Below are 19871 nucleotides of genomic sequence, written 5' to 3'. Positions count from 1 at the left end.
CCAAGAAGCAAAGCTTTGAGGTCATTGCTTGAATCACCTACTCAATGTTCAGGAGACTGGTTTGTAGAATTTCATTCCACATCTGATGTTCAATTATTGAAGTTTATAGAATCCCCACGGCCGGATACCCCAGCCACTCCGCCGCAATGAACTTCGTCTACCAAGACAGTGGAATAAACTTTTTTCTGAAAAGATAACTCAGTCTCCCACGAGTCATTGGTTATTTGATATTCCTTCAGAATTCAATTCACGAAGCGAACTTGGATTGCCTCTTCCGCATACAGCTGTCCTTTCAAAAGATACAATTGATTGGGACGCTATAGACAAAATCTTCATTCAACGCCCGGGATTAGCTAAAATTGTTATTGGACAAGGTGATTGTGGATTCAGTAAGGTTGTTTTACTTGCTCGTCTGGACGCGTCCATATTGAGTAAAGCACACTGTACCTTTGAGTATGGAATCCGGAGTTATTTTGCAGCGGATGGTCATAGAACCCTGTCTAAATGCAGCCTGACTTTCCAACTTCCTGGTGAAGCTCCTTTGAAATTCGTTGCGTTATCTACCAAAAAGGTAGGGTCAGTCCTTCAAGTAAATTGGAAAGCTTTACTAACCAACAGCTCTAGCGGTTAGCCAGAGGAGCTGCACTTTTGCAACTTTTCTCCATTCTTGAAGAAAAGCAACTATTGGATGACTTGTTGCTCCTCATCTCACCAAAATGGGTTGCCAAAACAGAACAGGAGAAACCCGGTCACAATGTTCAATCCAAAGATACTCAGCCAGCAGTGCCAATCGCAGCAACAGAGACAAAATCAATTCCGGATTCTCCGCTAACACCCAAAGAAGAACCACCAGGAGAACCGAAATCAAAGTCGGCAAAAAAGCCGAAGGAGCTCAGACCGAATCATCTTGTCACGCGTGAAGTGTTTAATTATGCAGCAAAATATCTACATGTCCCGGAATACACTGTCACTTCCCAGAAAGTTTCTAAAAAAGAACACCCGAGTAACCCCGTTACATCAAAAAAGCCTAAACCTCCAAAAAAAAGTTTTACTGTCACTATATCTTTGCCTGAACATAGTATTCATGCAACAGCAACCAGTTTAGATCTCCCACTCACCGAGGCTATGGCATGTACAGAGTTCAAAGTGCAAGCTGAGAAGTACCATATTGCAAATAGCATACCTTCAGATTCATCAGAAGGAGCAATCGTTTTAACCACTGCAAACGTGAGAAATTTTATGGATTTCTATAATGACTACAATGACAAATTAGTCATTCAGTTGGAACGCAAGGTCAACACTTTCAAAAGTCAAGCCTTTACCAGGGATCCTAACACTGCTGCTCTTGAAACACTTGGTCCGGCTATTGAGAGAAGCAGTTCTCGTGACCTTGAAACGTTGACTCTACTAGTTGCTGCAGTCACACTAGTCAAGCAAAGGCCTCAACTAATCTTGGATTATTCGAAAAAGCTGGATGTAAGAACTGGAAAGTACGTGGGCAAAGCTCTTCCTATGAAGCTTGAACTACACCAGACTAGTCTGGATTTAATGCAACGCACGGTAGATACCACCACAAAGCTAAAATTATCAGCACTACCTACTGGTGAATGTAAGGACCATGATGTCTCTCCCTTGGCGGATTATGACAAAATTCGCTTTGAGTATTCTTATGACTGGAAAGTTAAACAACGTTCTAGCGATTTATTCAAGTGGTTTTCTCAACGTCCGCACAAACAGAAATACTCAAAATTACTACCTTTAAACCGGAATTCGTCTGAAGTATTGAATCATATTGAAAACAATCAATTTTCTATTTTAATCGGGAAAACTGGGAGTGGAAAGACGACTCAGTTGTCTCAAATCATTCTGGATGAATACATTCGTACAAAACGTGGTGGAGAGTGCAGAGTCATTTGTACGCAACCGCGAAGGATAGCCGCAAAATCAGTGGCAGAACGTGTTGCTGAAGAACGTGGTCAAATGCTTGGTGATCAAGTCGGTTATAAGATAGGTTTTGATACTGAACTTTCCAATCCTCGCGGAAGCATCACGTATTGTACCACAGGAACCATCTTACAACAATTAATACACCATCCTGATGCTATACTTCACGAAACATCACATCTCATTATTGATGAAGTACATGAGAGAGATCTGGATATCGACTTTCTCTTAACAATGATTAAAAAGCTTGTGAAAGAGAGAATTGAAGCTGGAAAGCCTACGCCAAAAGTGTGCTTGATGAGTGCCACCGCCGACGCCGAGATGCTTCAGGAATATTTCGCTTTCAAAACTGAAACCCGGGAGATTTCCTGTCCAGTTCTGCATGTGGAGGGTCGAGCTTTCCCTGTCGAAAAATATTTTCTCGAAAATATAATGGATACTTTCAGAAAAACATATCCAGCAAATCATACTATCTGGGAAATCCTTGATTCTAACAAGAATAAAGCTTATTTAAAAAGTGAAGAACGAGTTAAGAAGACAGATTTGGTTATGGACGTTAAGAATGAACAGCCTAAATCGGTTATCAAATGGGACAGCCATGACGATGATCCCGATAGTCTACAGAAGCAGATAGCAATGGGACACTTTGGAGGGACAAGTGCCCGATGATCTGGCTGCTATTATGATTGCGCACATAGCGAGTACTACAGAAGATGGCGCAATACTACTTTTCCTGCCAGGCATACGAAGCATCAATACCATTGAAAAAAATCTCAAGACGCAAGATATTTTTAGTGTAAACTTCAATGACGAAAATAAGTTCAAGATCTTAAAATTACACTCCTCTACTGCAGATAAACATCAGGAGGTCTTCGAGCCAGTCTCTCCAGGTTGTCGAAAGATCATTTTAGCCACAAATGTTGCTGAAACCTCAATCACTATCGACGATGTTCAATATGTTGTAGATACTGGAAAACACAAGGAAGACAATTTTCATCAAATGTTACGAATTTGGTCATTGTCTTGTAAATGGGTTAGCAAGTCAAGTGTCAAGCAGAGATCAGGTCGAGCAGGCCGTGTTCAAAACGGCAGTTATTATGGTCTCTTTTCGTGAGTCATCCCTTCAACTCCCTTCGCTTTTTAATATTGACATGAGGCAGAAAACGTCGCTATGATTCCCTTAGAATGACTCCCCGCCCGGGAATGAGTCGCGTCGATTTGCAAAGCACCTGTCTCGCAGTCAAAATCCTGGGTTACAATGAACCTATTCAGGATTTCTTGGCGAGCGCTCCAGAGCCTCCATCACCGAAAGCAATACAGTCAAGTATTGAGGTTCTTCAAACACTTGGAGCACTCACCTTCACGGAAAAAATTACTCCTTTGGGCCGAATAATTGGAATGCTCCCGCTGAGGCCCACACTGGGCAAAATGGTAATTCTCGGAATCATTTTTCGTTGTCTAGATTCTATGATAATTTTAGCAGCCTTCGATAACATAATACTGCATGTGCGTCCACTGGATATGGAAGAAGAATCTGATGCGGCAATGAGAGGATTTGCAAGGACATCCAAAAGCGATCATGTCGCCATGCTCAATGCTTTCCGTGCGCTTCGCGATTTGGAAGAAGCTGATGGTCGCGAAGTCATGACGTCGTTTGCGTACCAGAAATTTCTTAGTGTGGCAAATTATGACACAGTGAAGCGAAACATTGGTTTAATCCAACAAGCGCTTCGAAGAAATGGTTTGGTGCCAACCAAGAGACGCAAGGCGTGGCCGGACTTGGTGAAAAGTATGGCGGAGAGATACTGAATGAGAACTCAGATCAGGATGAATTAATCAGAGCACTTCTTGTACAGGGCTTGCATCCACACGTCGGTACATGGAATAATCACGAAACCAAATATCAAATTGTCGCCAACGAAAAAGTACTCATTGACATACACCCTTCTTCTATCAATCATCCTAGGAAGCGACCTAGCTTGAAAGTTGAAGGAATTACATCGTCATCAAAAGGCAATGCCCAGTTGTTGTCTTTTGATAAGCTTACTCTCCTAAGCAATAAAAACCTTGTTATGCAACGTACAACTGCTGTAACACCTTTTATGGTATCTTTGTTTGGTGGGACGCTGAATCGAAGTGCAGATAATGCAGATCAAGTCGAGGTAGATAAGTGGCTTCTATTCGATGTGCGGAGCACAGACAAGCTGAGATGCGCAGAGGGCGTTGCGGGACAGACCCTCATGCGTTTCAACAAGGCATTGCGACAGCTAGAGAATATTTCTTTTGACGATTTGGCCAACGGTGAATACGTTGTAGACAACGACTTGTCAAATAATTTCGCAAAAGCTTTGAAGGGAATGTTAATTACGGAACAGGATATCGATAGACTTGCGGAAGAGAACGAACTCGACCTTGCTATAAACCTACGCAAGTTTTGGAATCGATCCGAATCGCCACTTGAGAAGATGCCACCAAAAGAACCCAAGGAGATCGTACCAAAGTTTTCACTACTCGAAGAAACACAATATGATGAAGATTCTCACGGGTCTTTTTTTGGATTAGTAGAAAGTGCTTTGGAAGGACCCGAAGTAGCATCTTCCTCCTCACAAGTCCAGTCACAGCGCTCCACGAAAAATGTGGTCACCAAAGAAAGTAATGGAGTTGAATCAGAGAATTCCGAAAATTCTATTCCTTCGAAGTACATGCCTGGATCCAAACTTCTGAACCAACGTCGAAATACTGGAAATGCGCCTCCGAAAGACCGGCTCGGTAGCCCGAAGCCCCCTCCTAAGAAGAAACCTAAAGAAAAAACGATCGATCGCTTATTGCACAACATATTTAAAGGATTGTGAAACTCATATCCGCGAAAGTGAAGAGACTTCCCACAATCGATTTCAATAACCCCGCTTTTAATCATCTCAAAAAGCACCTTTATCGAGAATGGAAGTCTAGAATGTTGCTCCCGGAGATCATGAACAGTACTTCTACGACTGCTTTTGATGCTACCAGACGCGGTCCATGCCGATATCGAAGAATTGAAGGATCATTTCCGAATAATCAAAGCAGTATTCGTACAGCCGCTCTCTATGTTTCTTATCACGATTGAAGTCGCCCCGAAGACCGAAAACATAGTAAGCAACTCTGAGTGTTTTCCCTTGGATGAACAATATCGCACAACATTTTTCAAAAAATATAGCCAGGAACTAGAGACGACGTTCATGAATTCCAGAGTCTCTCTGATAAATCATCACAAATACAATCCATCAATCTACAAAAAATATCTCCGTCTCTCTCCCACACCTTTCCACAAACCTAGCTGAAATCCCAGCTTCTCCCACAATCGAAGATTCGATTCCTTCAGGAAGACTACCAAATCTTCCCCAAGGATATATATAATCTCCACTCCTCTCGGATATCAATTCAGGAGAGAGTACTGCACATAGCTCAGTATAGATCCCGCAAATAGATGGGTACACTGTGAATTTATCCTGTGACCTTGGATATGGCCATGCGTGTAATCAGTTGCGTCCAGATGGGGGTAGCGTATGAAAATGATCATGGTGCTTTATTAGACATGTAATGTGATGATGGAAGTTGGGAGACTGGTTGGATGGAGAAGTACTTAGTGTAGATCTGATGGGGTAAAGATTGGGAATCACGCAGTGACTACTGCGATGGCAGTTGTAGTGTTTTTATTGCGAAAGATATCGTCGGGTTCAATACTGAAGCGTTAGGATATTATTGAAAACACTTGAACCTAGATACGGCTGTGTATGATATGAAGATGCGATCCACAATTGGATTGTGAAATGATTATAAATATCTGTTGTTGTAGAAAAGATAACGTGAGGTAGCTTGCTTGCAGGCTCTTACCAGTTGGAGCTTACGAGAACGCAATGAAGAAGTATGAATGTCAAAACTATCCATGGATCAGTTAATCAACAAAGGTACCGATAGATAGATAAACAACGTGATAAGTATATCATCAAATAAGATTACAACCAGCATACACAAATCCGCCGCGAACAAAAAACGAAGCGCGAAAACAAGTCACGGGATTCAAAAACCTATTAGCCAATCCGTCCATACCAGTCCAGTACACGATTTTCCAAACACCATCTCAAAAAACCCGGGAATAAAATCTGGAAAGTATTCTTATTCCCAGTTTCGTAAATGTGCCATCTATTTCAACGATTTGAGGATGGTGTCTTGATAATGGGTTGGATGTTAGGGACAAAAATTAGATGTGCAACAAAAGGATTTTATTTTGGGGGATGGGCACGTGGTTATGACTAAGATTACTTGGGTATGGTGTGACTAAGGTGGTAAGTTGGTGTATCGGTGGTGGGGTGATGTCATAGATGGGAAACGTGATGTGTGGTCAGGTGTGTTGTATGGAGTAATGGTAATTGTGGATGGGGAATGGGGAATGTTGAGAGATTGATAGAGAGATTGATAGGGAGAATTTTTTCTTTGGTAATTACTATATTCGAGTAGGTCCACGGGTATTCCAAACCTGGGTTGGTATTCTAATATCATAATTGAGGAATCTAGGAACATGTTCTCAGCAATCACGTGAGACTATTGAATTTGGAATTACATTAGAGTACCGGTACCTTTCCTATCGGATGAAACTTTACCGTACATTTACGGTATAACCTGCTCAAGTCAATGCAGACCCAAAAGCAAAAGCAAAAACAAAAGCTTAAGCTTAAACTCATTGCAACCCCATAAACATGTGATCGACATCAATCTAGCTATTTAACCCGGGGTACGGAAGTCCATCATGATGTCAGTGCTTTCTAATTGTATTGTGATTACCTAGGTAGGTATACAATGTGATTGTGGCTTAGAATCCTTCATCCAAGCGGTTTTCAGCTGTGCAAGAAAGGCGAAGCACCTGGGCATGTACGGAGTAGTAGGTACGAACACGCAATCAAGAAGTCTGGAGATGGATGCATGCACCAATGAGATGATGGATGGGGAAGCTTGTGGGTTGCTGCGCCGAGTTTGGAAGATGGATGTGAATCATGTGATGAATCCGAATATCCGTTTGGGAATTTGGTGGTAGGGATGTATTGTGTGTTGAGGGAGGAATGATGGGGAATCAACGGAATTGATGGAATTGATGAGAGCAAAATCACTGCGCCAAAATACTACGCGTCCATACCATATTGTCTACCTACCCAAGCACACATTGATGTAAAGACCCGCCTCCAAAGCTCCAAGCTCGTAATCAGGGAGGAGTGAAAGAGTGAAGTTTGAATAAAGAAAATACTAGGTCGGCTCGGCAGATTGTAGATCCACACACTATCCCACACTATTAACCAAGAAAAGGTTGGATGCCATGCTTTTTGCGCAGAGTGCCATGAAACTAAGGTACTGGGTTTGGAGAGAGGTACCAGTTGTTGGAGGATAAGAACCTTGGAAAAGTTGGATTTTGTTATTCACTTTTTGTGACTTCTTGAATTTCATTTGGATTGTTAAGATTGTTTTATGAGGATTTCTTTTGAGATTTGTAACGCATTACAATACAAGATAATACAACGACATTCGATTTCAATACTATTCAGTAACTTCAGAAAGAAAAGAAGCCAAGAGAGATCAACAATATGGGTGTTCTTCCAATTGATACACGTGAAGCTCTTCATTTGAATGAGCTCACTTCGAGAGCGAGATGTTATCGCAATGGTTATGGGTTCGTATTCTCTCATTGTTTACTCCTTCCTTTTGATTCATTCGAATCATCAAATTCATCATTTCAATCAAAAACTAACTCCGATCACAGTTATTACAGATGTAATTCCGCCTGGAGTCGCTTCGGTAGATGGATTCTCGCTGGTGTTTTGATCTTCGTCGGTCTCATATTACTTTTTGCCATCATGTAAGTATCAATCGTTCCCATTCCCATCTCTCCAACCCATACCTAACAACCCCAGGTGCATATCCAAACGTCGTCGTCGCCGCAACCAAATCAGCTCCACGAATCAACCCATGGCATACACTCAACCCGCTGCCACCTATGGTCAAGCACCCGCTAGCTACAATTATTCACAGCCGCAACAATCATATGCGCCGCCGGCGGGTGCACCACCGACGTATGGTGGTGCGCATGCGGGTGCGAATGCGGATTATTATGGGACGAGTGGCGTGACGCAGCCGGCGAATACTTATGCTAAGTAGAGGGTTGTGAAGGAGGATGGGGAGGGGGGAATACATGATACTGGAGAGTGGTGGGTGGGGAGATGTATTGCGGACGTATTGGTATGAGTGATACGATGATACAATTGCGATTGCGAATGCAAATGCTGGATAATGATTAATGGATAATATGTTGGCGTTAGCGCTGGTTTCTGGATGGTTGGATGGATGGATGGACGGGAGGGATATGGGTTTACAGAGGTTTCAATGATAATTCATTCATTTATTCATTCATTCTACTCATGTATTTGTGATGCTTATGGAACTCTATTACTGTGAAGATCTCTGTGGTATTGCGATGATATGGTACGCAATATATTCATATAGCTCCTTTCAGTCACTTTGGTCGTGTAACTTATGGGCTTTCATACTCTTCCAATCCAATTCCATCTCTTCTGTGATTGATATTACCTAGTATACTATCCTCTCCTGCACGATTGATTCATCATAAACCCGAATCAAATCACTAGGTTAGGTAGTACCTCAATATATCTCAAAATCTCCCACTTGAAAAAATGTGGCTTGATACTTCCTTGCGCCACCTGGGCTCCCAGACGCAGCCACAGCCACTTCGGGGATCTCCAGCTAGGTACTTACCTAGCGTTGAATTTGTAGCGTGAGAGTGACATCCTATCTGGGTGGGTACCCATCTAGCAGGTTAAGTAGGTATTCTTCCTCCTATGCGACGTTGAAAAGAAAAACAACACACACCGATAGGTAGGTCGCACAAGAAAAAGCGATATCAATAGCGGTGTCAATGGCGGCGTCAAACAGATCATCAATTGCGAGGTTGGTTACTGGGTTTGATATTTATTCTTTCTGTTAATCCCTTTCTAGTAAGTAAAATCAATCCCAGCTGGAGACCCAAAAGGAAGTTTAGTTTCTCAGAGAGTTCAGAGCAGATACCGATACGGCAAGGAATATCGTTACATCTGATCTCAAGATATTTACATTCCAGTAGCCCATGCGAATACTGACATCTTTCTGATGTTTCCTTTTTCTGTTGAGGTAGTATTATCAATATCTCCATATACAGATAATTCCACAGGACGACAGATCAGCAGTGTTATCATATTATGCCATTCCTTCAAGGAAAAGTAAATCGTTGCCTTGATATGTTTGAATATCGAAAGTACTCTTAGCTCGAATGCATTATATTTTATCTCACTGGGTCCGATTCCTATCACAATATTATCAATATCCGTTTGGCCCGCAGAATCAAAATTTTCAACGGCAGTCGGCAGTCCATTCTCAGAAGAAAGCCTGGAAAATGGCTTTGCGTACTAAGACTCTTCGACGGCACGGACGTGTAGGTTGTCGGGAAAGTATGAGTTTCTTTTGAGAGCGTTTGCAATGCGGGGATTTGAAAAGGACCTGTCATGGTCTTGGAAGTGCGTACCCGTTGATTTGGAAAAATCCCTCAGCCAGTGCCGATCATTAATATGTTGAGAAGAAGTCTGAGATATGTCAGTTGTCGTCAATTTCTACACCTATGCAAGGCATATTATGAGAATTATTCCTTTATATGTTGATGGTTGGTTAGTTGACCTATCAAGACTCTCTGTACATACCAATGGGGAAGCATTTTTTGTGGAGGCCTGTAAAAAGCATGGAATGAGAACCTGCAGTACACACCGACGGGAGTCATTGCACACCGGTAGTCTGGCAAAGCAAATCTCTTATGCGTTTGCTGTGGAAAGTATGTAGATATCCGAAGAGTGCAAAATATGCAAAGCATGTCTCATCACTCAGCCATACTCTCTATCAAATTGACAGGATTACAAACGGGGAAGTGTGAAAATTTCTACCTAGGACTATTGTTGGAATGCTACTTCTACTCTCAATTCTTTTCAGTATCTGAGCCTCACTCTCAAACTTCGCGATTCAGCATTCAAATTCTTACATCTTCTTCAATCTACTCGAAAATCTATGAATCATGTCGGCTTCATTTTATACTCCATTGAAAGAGAGCGAAATACGAGTTCTCGAGATATTACCATCCGAAGATTTCTCCGAGACCATCAACACTACCTGTCGCATTATCTTTCTGGCATCTGATACTTCTACTGAGGCCTATGTTGCATTGTCATATACATGGGGAGTGCCTAATAATACTTCCTACATCCGCGTCAATGGTTACGAACATAAAGTCACTCCCAATTTAGAGTCAGCTTTACGGCATCTAAGAGGCGACAAGAACAAGATTGTTATTTGGGTGGATGCTGTTTGCATCAATCAGAATGACATTCCCGAGGGAGATAGACAACTACAAATGATGGCGGACGTCTACAAGAAAGCTGAAATGGGGCTTTCGTGGTTAGGGGAGGAGTCTGATGATAGCTCTTTGGCGCTCAGAATGATCCAAATATGGGCCTCATTTTCGATGGATAAGCAGTTACTAGATTGCCGCCTACGCGAATTCTTCGAAAGCAAATTAGAAGATGAAATACTCATGCCAAAATCTATCACCGCTCTTAACAATCTACTACGCAGACCATATTGGAAGCGAGTCTGGATACAGCAAGAAGTTGCCCTACCTCCCATAGTTACGATGCAATGTGGGCATGAATGTCTATCATTTGATGTATTGAGTGATTTTACTTGCACAATATCAATAATTCGACTTATTTGCTGGATGTCTAGCTATAATTGGCTTAATCCTGACTTGATGCCTAAGGAGATGGATTTCGCACCATTGTTTAATTTGTACATTTGCCGAAAATCAAAATTGGTTGATTGTACGAGAGACAAAACTTCATCATTATTGATTAATCTTTCGTTATCTCCAATCCTCAAAAGCACTGATCCGAGGGATCACATTTACGCACTTCTTGGACTTCCTCGTCTCGAAAAGTATCGATCGCTTCTTAGCCCAAGCTATAACAAGTCAGTTTCACAGGTGTTTTCTGAAGCTGCCCGTATCATGATTGAGGAGGAGAACAGTCTGCAGCCTATAGCTATCGCTTGCAGCTTATACCGCCCGGACGTTTCACTGCCATCTTGGGTGCCTGACTGGGCAGCTCTTAGACACAGATCCGCTCGTAGCAGACTTGGGGGGGAAATTCTTGGCCCTGTAGCTAACTTATCTGATTTCGTCAGTTTTTCAGCGGATGGACAAATTCTATCAGTCACTGGTCTTTTACACGATGAAGTGTCTTTTTTGAAGGGATGTTTTACCACTACATCAATGATGAGTCACGGCGAGTGGAAAGTTTTATCTGATCTCAAAGATAATTCGTTACCAAATGGTCTCCCGGTCTTAGAGGCTGTATTTCGTATTTTCGTGGGAATAAATGCCAACGCTACCCTTGATTCTTATCGGAGAGAAAACAACTCAAAGTTTACCTTCGAAGCTACAACCTTTGCGGCGATAATGTGCGACGGAACAAATCTGATGAGTATGCTTCAGATCCTTCTCGGTCAAGATTTACCCAAACCCCCAGAAATTGATCAATTTAACGTAGCACCAGCCTTCGAGAAATTTTTACAGCTATCTGGCCGAATGTTTTTCGTGACAAAGAATGGGACACTAGGGGCCGGGCCTCCTGATTTGATTCCAGGGGACAAAATATTCCATTTGATCGGGTGGCCTGAAGATTTTATCCTACGAAAGGTCAACGAACATTATCGCCTGATCGGGGATACCCGGATTGCTCGGGCAGAACTTCCTCCATATTCTGATGGTGGTTATGAGACTGTTGAGATTCACTGACTTGCATTGCAAATTGGATGATACCGCCTGGGTAGTGGGTGAAATACTTGATCTCTATCCTGGAAGGTCCGATGGGAGGTTTCTGGTATCATTCGTTGTTTTCAAAAAGTATGCAGCGGCATCCCACCATTTTTTGCTCATGTAGGAAAGGAGTTATGATTTTGCAGAGACTCGTTTGGTTGGTTTCGGGACGAGAACACGTGATATGTGTCGGTCAAGCTGGGTTGGGTTATTGTCAGATCGAGGAGTTCATCTTGTTCCTGGGTTTTTTTTGTTTTGGATACCTACCTGCCATATTGCATGTATTGATGATTTTCTGTATATTAATGAGTGTACTCTGGTGATTATGGGTATCTTTTTGTTTTCTTGTTATTCAGGGGCTGGGTTGGGGGTTTTAGGGTAAGGGTATTGGCACCTGGTGTTTTGTTTTTGATACCTGCTATATGTATTGATGAGTACACGTTGGCGTTTTTCGAGCATCTCTGCATTTCTTATATACCTTTGTGCTGGGTGGGGATTTGTAGAGTAAGAGTATTGGTGTTGGGTGTTTGAGTTCATGGAATTTTATTGGTGGTATGATAGTGGATGGGTTGTTTATTGGCGTTGGAACTATGAGGTAAAATTTATGTATGAAATCATTTCGATTCTCAACACTTGAGGTTTTAAAATATAGTCAGTCTCGAAACAAGTGTCCTATGATTTATGATTGATATCAAAAGATTCACATCTCACTACTTATCAATCCCCTTCACTCATTTCTCCGTTTCTGCTTTCTCCATCCCCCTCCTCTGCTCTGCTCTCCCAACCTATCTAACCACAACCCCCACCCTCGCTCTCAAATCCTGCACACTAAACCCGACCGCAACCCCTATCTCCCCCTCCGGCACAACCCAATCCCCCAATTCCGTATCCCAAAAACTTACATCTCTCCTCTGCACCACAAACACCACTTCTTTCTCCTCTCCCCCGCTCATCTCCACCTTTTCAAACCCGCGCAGAACTTTCTTCGGGGTTCCTTCGGGTGTACTTTTTTCTGGGAGAGAAATATATAATTGGAGAATTGTAGCACCAGCTCGCGCTCCTGTGTTTTTAACGCTGGTGGTGAGGGTGAAGAGGGGGGTATACAGATCTGCGTTTCCGCCTGGGAGGATGGGGGAGAGGGGATTGGGACGCGCGGTGACGGATTGATTTGTGAGGTTTTGGATGGAGGGAGAGGAGGTGAGATTGAATGTCGTGTAGCTTAATCCGTATCCGAATTCGAAGAGGGGAGTTACATTTTTCATTTCGAAACCTCGGTAATCGATTGCGAGGCCTTCGGTGAAATCACTTTGCCAGGCGTTTTGTCCCTGGGCTTGGACTTCGGTGACGCTGAGATTCACGATGGGGATATGCATGTCTGTTTCGTGGAGGGGGATTGTGTAGGGGAGTTTTCCGGAGGGGTTGCTGTCCCCGAAGAGGATGTCGACGATGGAGTTTCCGGATTCTTCGCCGGGATAGTGCGCGAGGAGGATGGCGGAGATGTTGGGGTTTTGGGCAAAGGGGAGAGTGTTTATTCCGGAGGAATGGGTGATGACGATGGTGTTGCGGTGACAGAAAGATGCGACGTTGTTTACGGCGAGGGTGGAGTTCCAGTCTAGGGGGTAGGATTCACGGTCTACGCCTTCTGAAGAGAAGGTTTTGAGGAATACGAGACAGATTTCTGGGGTGGGGTAGATGCTGCCGAAAGAGGAGGTGGAGAGGAGTGCGTTGTTGGTGAGATATTGGATGCGTGCTCCGTATGTAGCGGCGCGGTTTCGGAGGGCGGTAAGGGGGGATATGAGGGTGGTGTGACGAGCGGAGCCGGATCCACCGCCGATATCGAGGGTGCCGATGTCGAAGCCGTTGTGGAGGTCTGATTCCGGCCAGGTAAGACCACCGATAGGATCTGGGGCGGAATTACCGAAGACGCCTACGTTTAGGGGTTTGGATAATGGGAGGATGTTGTTTGTATTTTTTAAGAGGACGGTTGCTGCAGAGCCGATTTGTCGGATTAGAGAGGAGTGATTAGCGCGGACGTCACGGGCGGGAATTTGGGCGCCGAAATCATAGCCGTACATGTTTGCCATGACGTATGTTTGGCTCGGGTCGGGAGTGGGATAATCGCTGTCTTGATTGAGGAGGAAATAAGATGTCATGATTCGGGTAGCCATATCGTCTAATCTATCTTCCGTCATATTACCTGCCTGGATAGCGGAGATGAGATGAGGACCGAAATATGTTTCGCTGGTGGGGATGGCGGCTTGAGAAACGTAGCCGGGCATATCTATATCGAGACCGGCGTTTGCGGCAGGATATCCGGAGTGTGTGGCGAAGAAATCCGAGACGACGTAGCCTTGGAATCCCAATTCGCCTTTCAGGATATCGTTGAGTAGATGCGGATTTTCACATGCGTAAGTTCCATTGATGCGGTTATAGCTACACATTATTGAAGTGGTACCAGCACGTACTGCATCTGCAAAAGGCCAGAGATATAATTCATGAAGGGTTCGATCATCGAAATTGGAAGAAATCGCATCGATGTTTGTTCCGTCTGGAAGTTGGGAGTTTGTTCGTTGGGTTTCCTGCTCATTGCCGATGAAATGTTTGGAAGAGGTTTGGACCCCAACGCTTTGCATGCCGGTTATGGAAGCGGTCATTAGATGACCGGTGAGATAGGGATCAGGGGAAAATCCTTCCCAATTGCGACCTCCCAAGGGATGACGAACGAGGGGTCCTGCTACTGGTCTTGGGGATTTTTAGTTATGGTCCAGACAATGATGTTTTCAAGATGGATCGGGAGAAAAGCATACCCTAAAGCAACATGCGCACCCTTCCCTCTAAATTCCTCTCCCAGTGCCCTGTGACTTTGGTATACCAAGTCACGATCCCATGTTGCAGCCAATGTGACACCAGAAGGAAAAACACTGATGAGATCCTGACGAGCAACAGCGGCGGGCCCATCGTTCAAACAGATTCCTGTGAAATTGAGACGCGGGATGGGACTGACGTTCCCGATACAATTCACGAGTTCACCTTCGAGAGTAGTAGCATGGTAGGTTCCTGTTACTATGTTTGATTTTTCGGTAATGTTTAGTTGACTGACGAAATTGCGGGCGAGCTCCTGGGCGTGGGTCCAGTTTGGGAGGGGGGTGCTGGGGATATGTTAGAAGTGTGAGGGACATAGGTTAGGGAAAGTGAAAGAGGAAGTGAAAGTGGATAGGAAGAGACGGAGATGGCGTATTTGGTAAAGTGTATCAAGCAAGGAAGCTTGGGAGGTGTGGAAAAGACACAACGCCTTGTCTATTTGTTCAAAATTCAACCATGCGAAGATTGATTCTCAAATGTTGAATTGGACAACATGAAACTTCTCTATATCCGAGTTGAACTAACTGGACAATAGGAGTATCTCCTATCCATACACCTTGAGACTCTGAAACCTCACACCTCGTACTTTCTTGCTACAAGAAGCCAAAATGAAACAACTCACAAGCAAAAGAATCACCCGAAGTAGCTGCAACTTCACTTCCCCCAGCCCAAAAATATATAACCGCGCACAAAGAAGGTAAAAGTCTCATCTTGATATAAGTTAAGAAATCGTACATGAGATGGAGGAAGAACTCTGTCTTTCGCTCTTCATGTATTATATTTATATCCATTGTGGGAAATTACGAGCCAGAGCTTAATTGAGGATTATGATATGTTGTCATTCTCCTATTCATTTCTGTATCGTAATTTGGATGAATAGAATGAAGGAATGGGGTCAATAGACAAGTTACTAATCGTAATAGCATTTCGTGTGGAGGAACGAACATCTTGGCGCTCGAATACGCGTATAGAAAGAGACTAAGCGCGTATAGAGAGACTAAACGCGTATAGAGAGGCAAACCGCGTATAAGAATGTATGAATGCCAATCATACTTTCAAGATTTAGAGATCTTCGACATCTTTGCCTCAAAATATGGAGAAGAACTCTGAAGAGTTCCGATGGTATATATAGCCAATTATAATACAAAATAAATCGTAGAAATATATAAACAGATGACCGGGACAAGCAGGAATAGCTTGGCGGTGAGAAAGATATATATACGCCACTCAACTTTAAGCAGATATTGACACATCGTATGTAATGCCTACAGTGACTGACCATCATGGGCGATGGTAGTAATGCAGACTCATGACTGTAGAGAAGAAGAGCATGACAAAAAGTCTAAGGATGTAGTTCAGACCCAAACTGATTGAACTATAAAGTCATAGTCATAGACTTATTCAATCAAATAAGACATAATTTGGATGTCAGGGACAAGTTTTTGAAGATTGAGAGAGGAGATACCTAGTAAGTTCAGACGTGATGGTAGAACTCGATGGAAATGTCACTTGACATTTAGTCACATGATGCAGAGCTTTGTCAGTCTAGTCCCAATTAAGTTTAGCGTTTGGAAACTGACGAAATACTTGGCGATTCTTCTCCCTTTTCCCTACTTTACGTCTTTGTGGCTCATGTTCTCTTCCATGTTATTTATCAACAGCGTAGAACCAATCAATTCGTTGCTGAACCAATTTTGAAACCTTGAATAACACACCGCACCTGCTACTTCTTGTCATAATATGACGGATGTCTTCACCCTAGATAGAAGGTACATCCCCACCTCATCTCCGCCCCCGGATCGATAGCTTTGGCTATCAGCTATAACTACCGAAAGCACCGATGTTTCCTATCCCGCCTTAAACCACTCAATATGCTAAACACATGCAGTCGCCATTAACCCTTTTCATCTCCACCTTGAATCAATTTGCTGATTCTTCCAATCATACACGCTGCTCAGCTTCCCAGCTCTATATTAATCGGGCTCGATTAATCTTCAATACGTACGCGTGGGGATGATTGTGGCGACGATGTTCTGTTGAACTCGGGGAGAATGCGGGGTTGGTGATTGGTTTGTGGGGCTCAAAACAATACAACTCAAGATGATGTTAGGGTTTCTTGTGGGGATTAAGGTGCCAGAATCGATAGGGAAAGAGGACTAAATTCAGTTTCGCAACACCATTCACTCAGAATTTCTTCATCCTCCTTAATTGGGTATGGAGAGAGAGGAACTAGAACTGAATATGGTTAGACCATAACCAGTTCGCTGAGGTTATACAGTAGCAAAACTCAGACCACATGCGGGTATTCGATTATGTCACAATCTCTTGACCAAGAGAACTCAGGAGTATAAGAACCGAGAATGACTCCAGTGATTCATCCTCATCTCATCTTTCTCTTCATCTTATTAACCACACACGGTTCGAGCTACTCGGTGGAGATCAATATGCGTTCTCTAAATCTTGCTACCGCCATTGCTTCTCTTCCGGCTTTGACGCAAGCTCTTACGCTGACCGATATCTGTACATCAACTTATCTCGCAGCCAACTTTCCAGCTGTCGATTTCTATGATGGGATAACTCTTGATCCAACATCCATCACAGCCAAAACGGTGACAAATGCCACAGCATCGAGTGTGTTTTATCCAAATGCTGTGATCGATTACTGTGCTGTTACTTTCAAGTACTCACACAACGGTCTAGATGACAGTGTGCTCTTAACATACTGGGTTCCTGCACCGGCAAATTTCCAAAATCGCTACCTTTCTACAGGTGGTGGTGGATATGCCATCAACTCAGGAGCTATGTCATTACCTGGAGGAGTTGCATATGGCGCAGTTGCTGGTGACACTGATGGTGGTTTTGGAATCTTCCAGAACAACGTCATTTCAGATTTCCTCCTTGCGAACGGAACACTTAATTGGCAAAATGTCTATATGTTTGGATATAATGCTATCCATGAAATGAGTGTCATTGGAAAGGAATTTACTACATCGATTTTTAATATGACAGCTAATAATGCTACGTTATATTCTTACTATCAGGGCTGTTCGGAAGGTGGTAGAGAAGTGTGGAGTCAAGTTCAAAGATTTGCGGATCAATTTGATGGAGCAACAATTGGTGCACCGGCTTTCAGATTTGCATTCCAGCAGGTTCAACATCTTTATTCCAATATTGTGGAGAAGACTCTGGACTATTATCCACCGCCTTGTGAATTGCAAAAGATTGTGAACGAGACAATTATTGCTTGCGATCCATATGATGGCAAAATAGACGGAGTCGTCTCACGAACAGATCTTTGCACAATGAACTTCAATATTTCAACACTTTTGGGTACACCATACTCTTGTCCAGCGTCAACAGGAAGTCTATTTTCCTCTCCTACACCCGCACAAAATGGTTCAATCTCGGCTAAGGGTTTGGCCGTTGCCCAGAAAATCCTCGACGGTCTCCACACCACTGACGGTAAACGCGCTTATTTCTCATACACTCCATCCTCTACTTTTACAGATGCGGCCACAGCATATAACGCCACCACGGGTGAATATGGACTTAGTATTACCTCTCTTGGTGGTTCATTCGTTGAAGTCCTTCTGGATCTCAAAAATGGTTCAAACCTCCAATCTCTCGAGGGAGTAACATACGATACTCTCCGCGACTGGATTCAAGATGGTTGGAACCGATACAATGATGTTCTCATGACAAACTGGCCAGACCTCACCCCTTACAAAAATGCCGGCGGAAAAATTATCCATTTCCATGGTGAATCTGATTACAGTATTCCGACCGCCTCATCCGTTCGCTACTTCGAATCCGTGCGAGAAATCATGAACCCAGGTCTTTCGTATAATGATTCTGTCGCTGCAACTAATGAATTCTATCGATTATTCCTTGTACCAGGCGGTTCACATTGTGCAGTTAATACAGCGGAACCTAATGGACCATGGCCACAAACGAACTTGCAGGTACTCATTGATTGGGTAGAGAATGGAGTGGCACCTGTCACTTTGAATGCGACAGTTTTGCAGGGGGCGAATAAGGGTACGAATCAACAGATCTGCGGATGGCCTCTGAGACCGTTCTGGACAAACAATGGAACTACGATGGAGTGTCAGTATGATCAGGAGAGTATTGATTCATGGATTTATGATTTGGATGCTTTTGACATGCCAGTTTATTAAAGTTAGTTGAAACGCTTGGTGAAAAAGTTTGGGGCATTAATTGATTGTTATTGATGGTTATGATTGAGAAATGAAAAATGGTGGATAGTTTTGGAATGTTGTAATATATCACTGTATTTATTGTGTATATATCAGATATATCACACCAAGTGATTAATACACATGGATATCCTTCACACATGTGTTTCGTGTCAACTATAAACGGAATCCAAATTCTAATCACAAATTATTGCTCTTGATTTGGTCAATTCCTGACATAGATCAAACATCTCATGCTAAAAATGAACCAAGTGAACATGGGACAAGGAATAGATGTAGAAATTCAGATCTATGCTTTCTTGACCCAGAAGCACGATCTTTATGCTTGTAGCAGTAGTCTGGAAACTAATGAGACGGGGTTAGAGATCAGTATATCCAGCTCGTCGCACTATATTCTCCAGATCATTCTTCTTGAAGAATGTTTTGACGAATTTGGCTTGTCTATCGAATATTCTCGTTTCCCGCGACGAGTCCACGAGATTCGTTTGCGCCATTATATCACTTCAATGCTTTGTCCCAATGCAATGAATCTTTTGACCGCGCTCTAAGTAGGACCCTAATTTGTTATCTAGGCTTTTTGATACAATTTCCATGATGAAGTTGGTAACTTGGTCAGCATTTGGGGCTAGAATTTTTCTGGGTGGTTTTAATAATTTCAATTCGTTACAGGCTGGTTTGGTCATGTGAGTGAGGCGAAGTGCCTATGAATGCACAAACAAATTGAATTGTGAATGTTCGAATTCCACAAGCCTGAAAATCGGGCAGAGGTGTCGTTATTGCTTCTCTTTCTCTCTTCTCAAGACCTCATTTTTCTCTTTATATCGCATATCGTATATCATCTTATAATGTTCAATGGTAACGTGGAATGCGAAGACTCAACACCTGTACACAGTGCATTCTATAAACCTCTAGCT

General features: G+C 43.1%; 5 protein-coding genes across 5 annotated transcripts; 4 read left to right on the top strand and 1 right to left on the bottom strand.

Moving 5' to 3' along the window:
• Positions 1 to 15: 15 nt before the first annotated feature.
• Positions 16 to 4796, top strand: EAF02_001953 (uncharacterized protein; the record flags this gene model as incomplete). Its single annotated transcript, XM_038898001.1, has 6 exons — positions 16 to 59; positions 110 to 571; positions 625 to 2602; positions 2685 to 3054; positions 3105 to 3733; positions 3766 to 4796. Exons 1-6 carry the CDS (start codon positions 45 to 47, stop codon positions 4794 to 4796), a joined length of 4485 nt encoding a protein of 1494 aa, XP_038761693.1. The 5' UTR covers positions 16 to 44.
• A 2400-nt stretch (positions 4797 to 7196) lies between these two features.
• Positions 7197 to 8171, top strand: EAF02_001952 (uncharacterized protein). The gene is made up of 3 exons (XM_038898000.1): positions 7197 to 7642; positions 7733 to 7828; positions 7884 to 8171. The coding sequence occupies exons 1-3, from the start codon at positions 7557 to 7559 to the stop codon at positions 8125 to 8127; spliced, it is 426 nt and encodes a 141-aa protein (XP_038761692.1). The 5' UTR covers positions 7197 to 7556; the 3' UTR covers positions 8128 to 8171.
• Positions 8172 to 10081: 1910 nt separating this feature from the next.
• On the top strand, positions 10082 to 11857 carry EAF02_001951 (uncharacterized protein; the record flags this gene model as incomplete). Its single annotated transcript, XM_038897999.1, has 1 exon — positions 10082 to 11857. One exon carries the CDS (start codon positions 10082 to 10084, stop codon positions 11855 to 11857), a length of 1776 nt encoding a protein of 591 aa, XP_038761691.1.
• Positions 11858 to 12663: 806 nt separating this feature from the next.
• Positions 12664 to 15531, bottom strand: EAF02_001950 (uncharacterized protein; the record flags this gene model as incomplete). Its single annotated transcript, XM_038897998.1, has 3 exons — positions 12664 to 14620; positions 14686 to 15027; positions 15338 to 15531. The coding sequence occupies 3 exons, from the start codon at positions 15529 to 15531 to the stop codon at positions 12664 to 12666; spliced, it is 2493 nt and encodes an 830-aa protein (XP_038761690.1).
• A 1653-nt stretch (positions 15532 to 17184) lies between these two features.
• On the top strand, positions 17185 to 18918 carry EAF02_001949 (uncharacterized protein; the record flags this gene model as incomplete). The annotated part of the gene is made up of 1 exon (XM_038897997.1): positions 17185 to 18918. One exon carries the CDS (start codon positions 17185 to 17187, stop codon positions 18916 to 18918), a length of 1734 nt encoding a protein of 577 aa, XP_038761689.1.
• Positions 18919 to 19871: the final 953 nt, after the last annotated feature.

The sequence above is a fragment of the Botrytis sinoallii genome (genome assembly GCF_014898435.1).
Source record: "Botrytis sinoallii strain Bc 23 chromosome Unknown BSIN_003, whole genome shotgun sequence".
NCBI classification, from domain to species: domain Eukaryota; kingdom Fungi; phylum Ascomycota; class Leotiomycetes; order Helotiales; family Sclerotiniaceae; genus Botrytis; species Botrytis sinoallii.
Note: the sequence above shows the minus strand (reverse complement) of the source record. Positions and strands in the feature narration are given on the sequence as shown.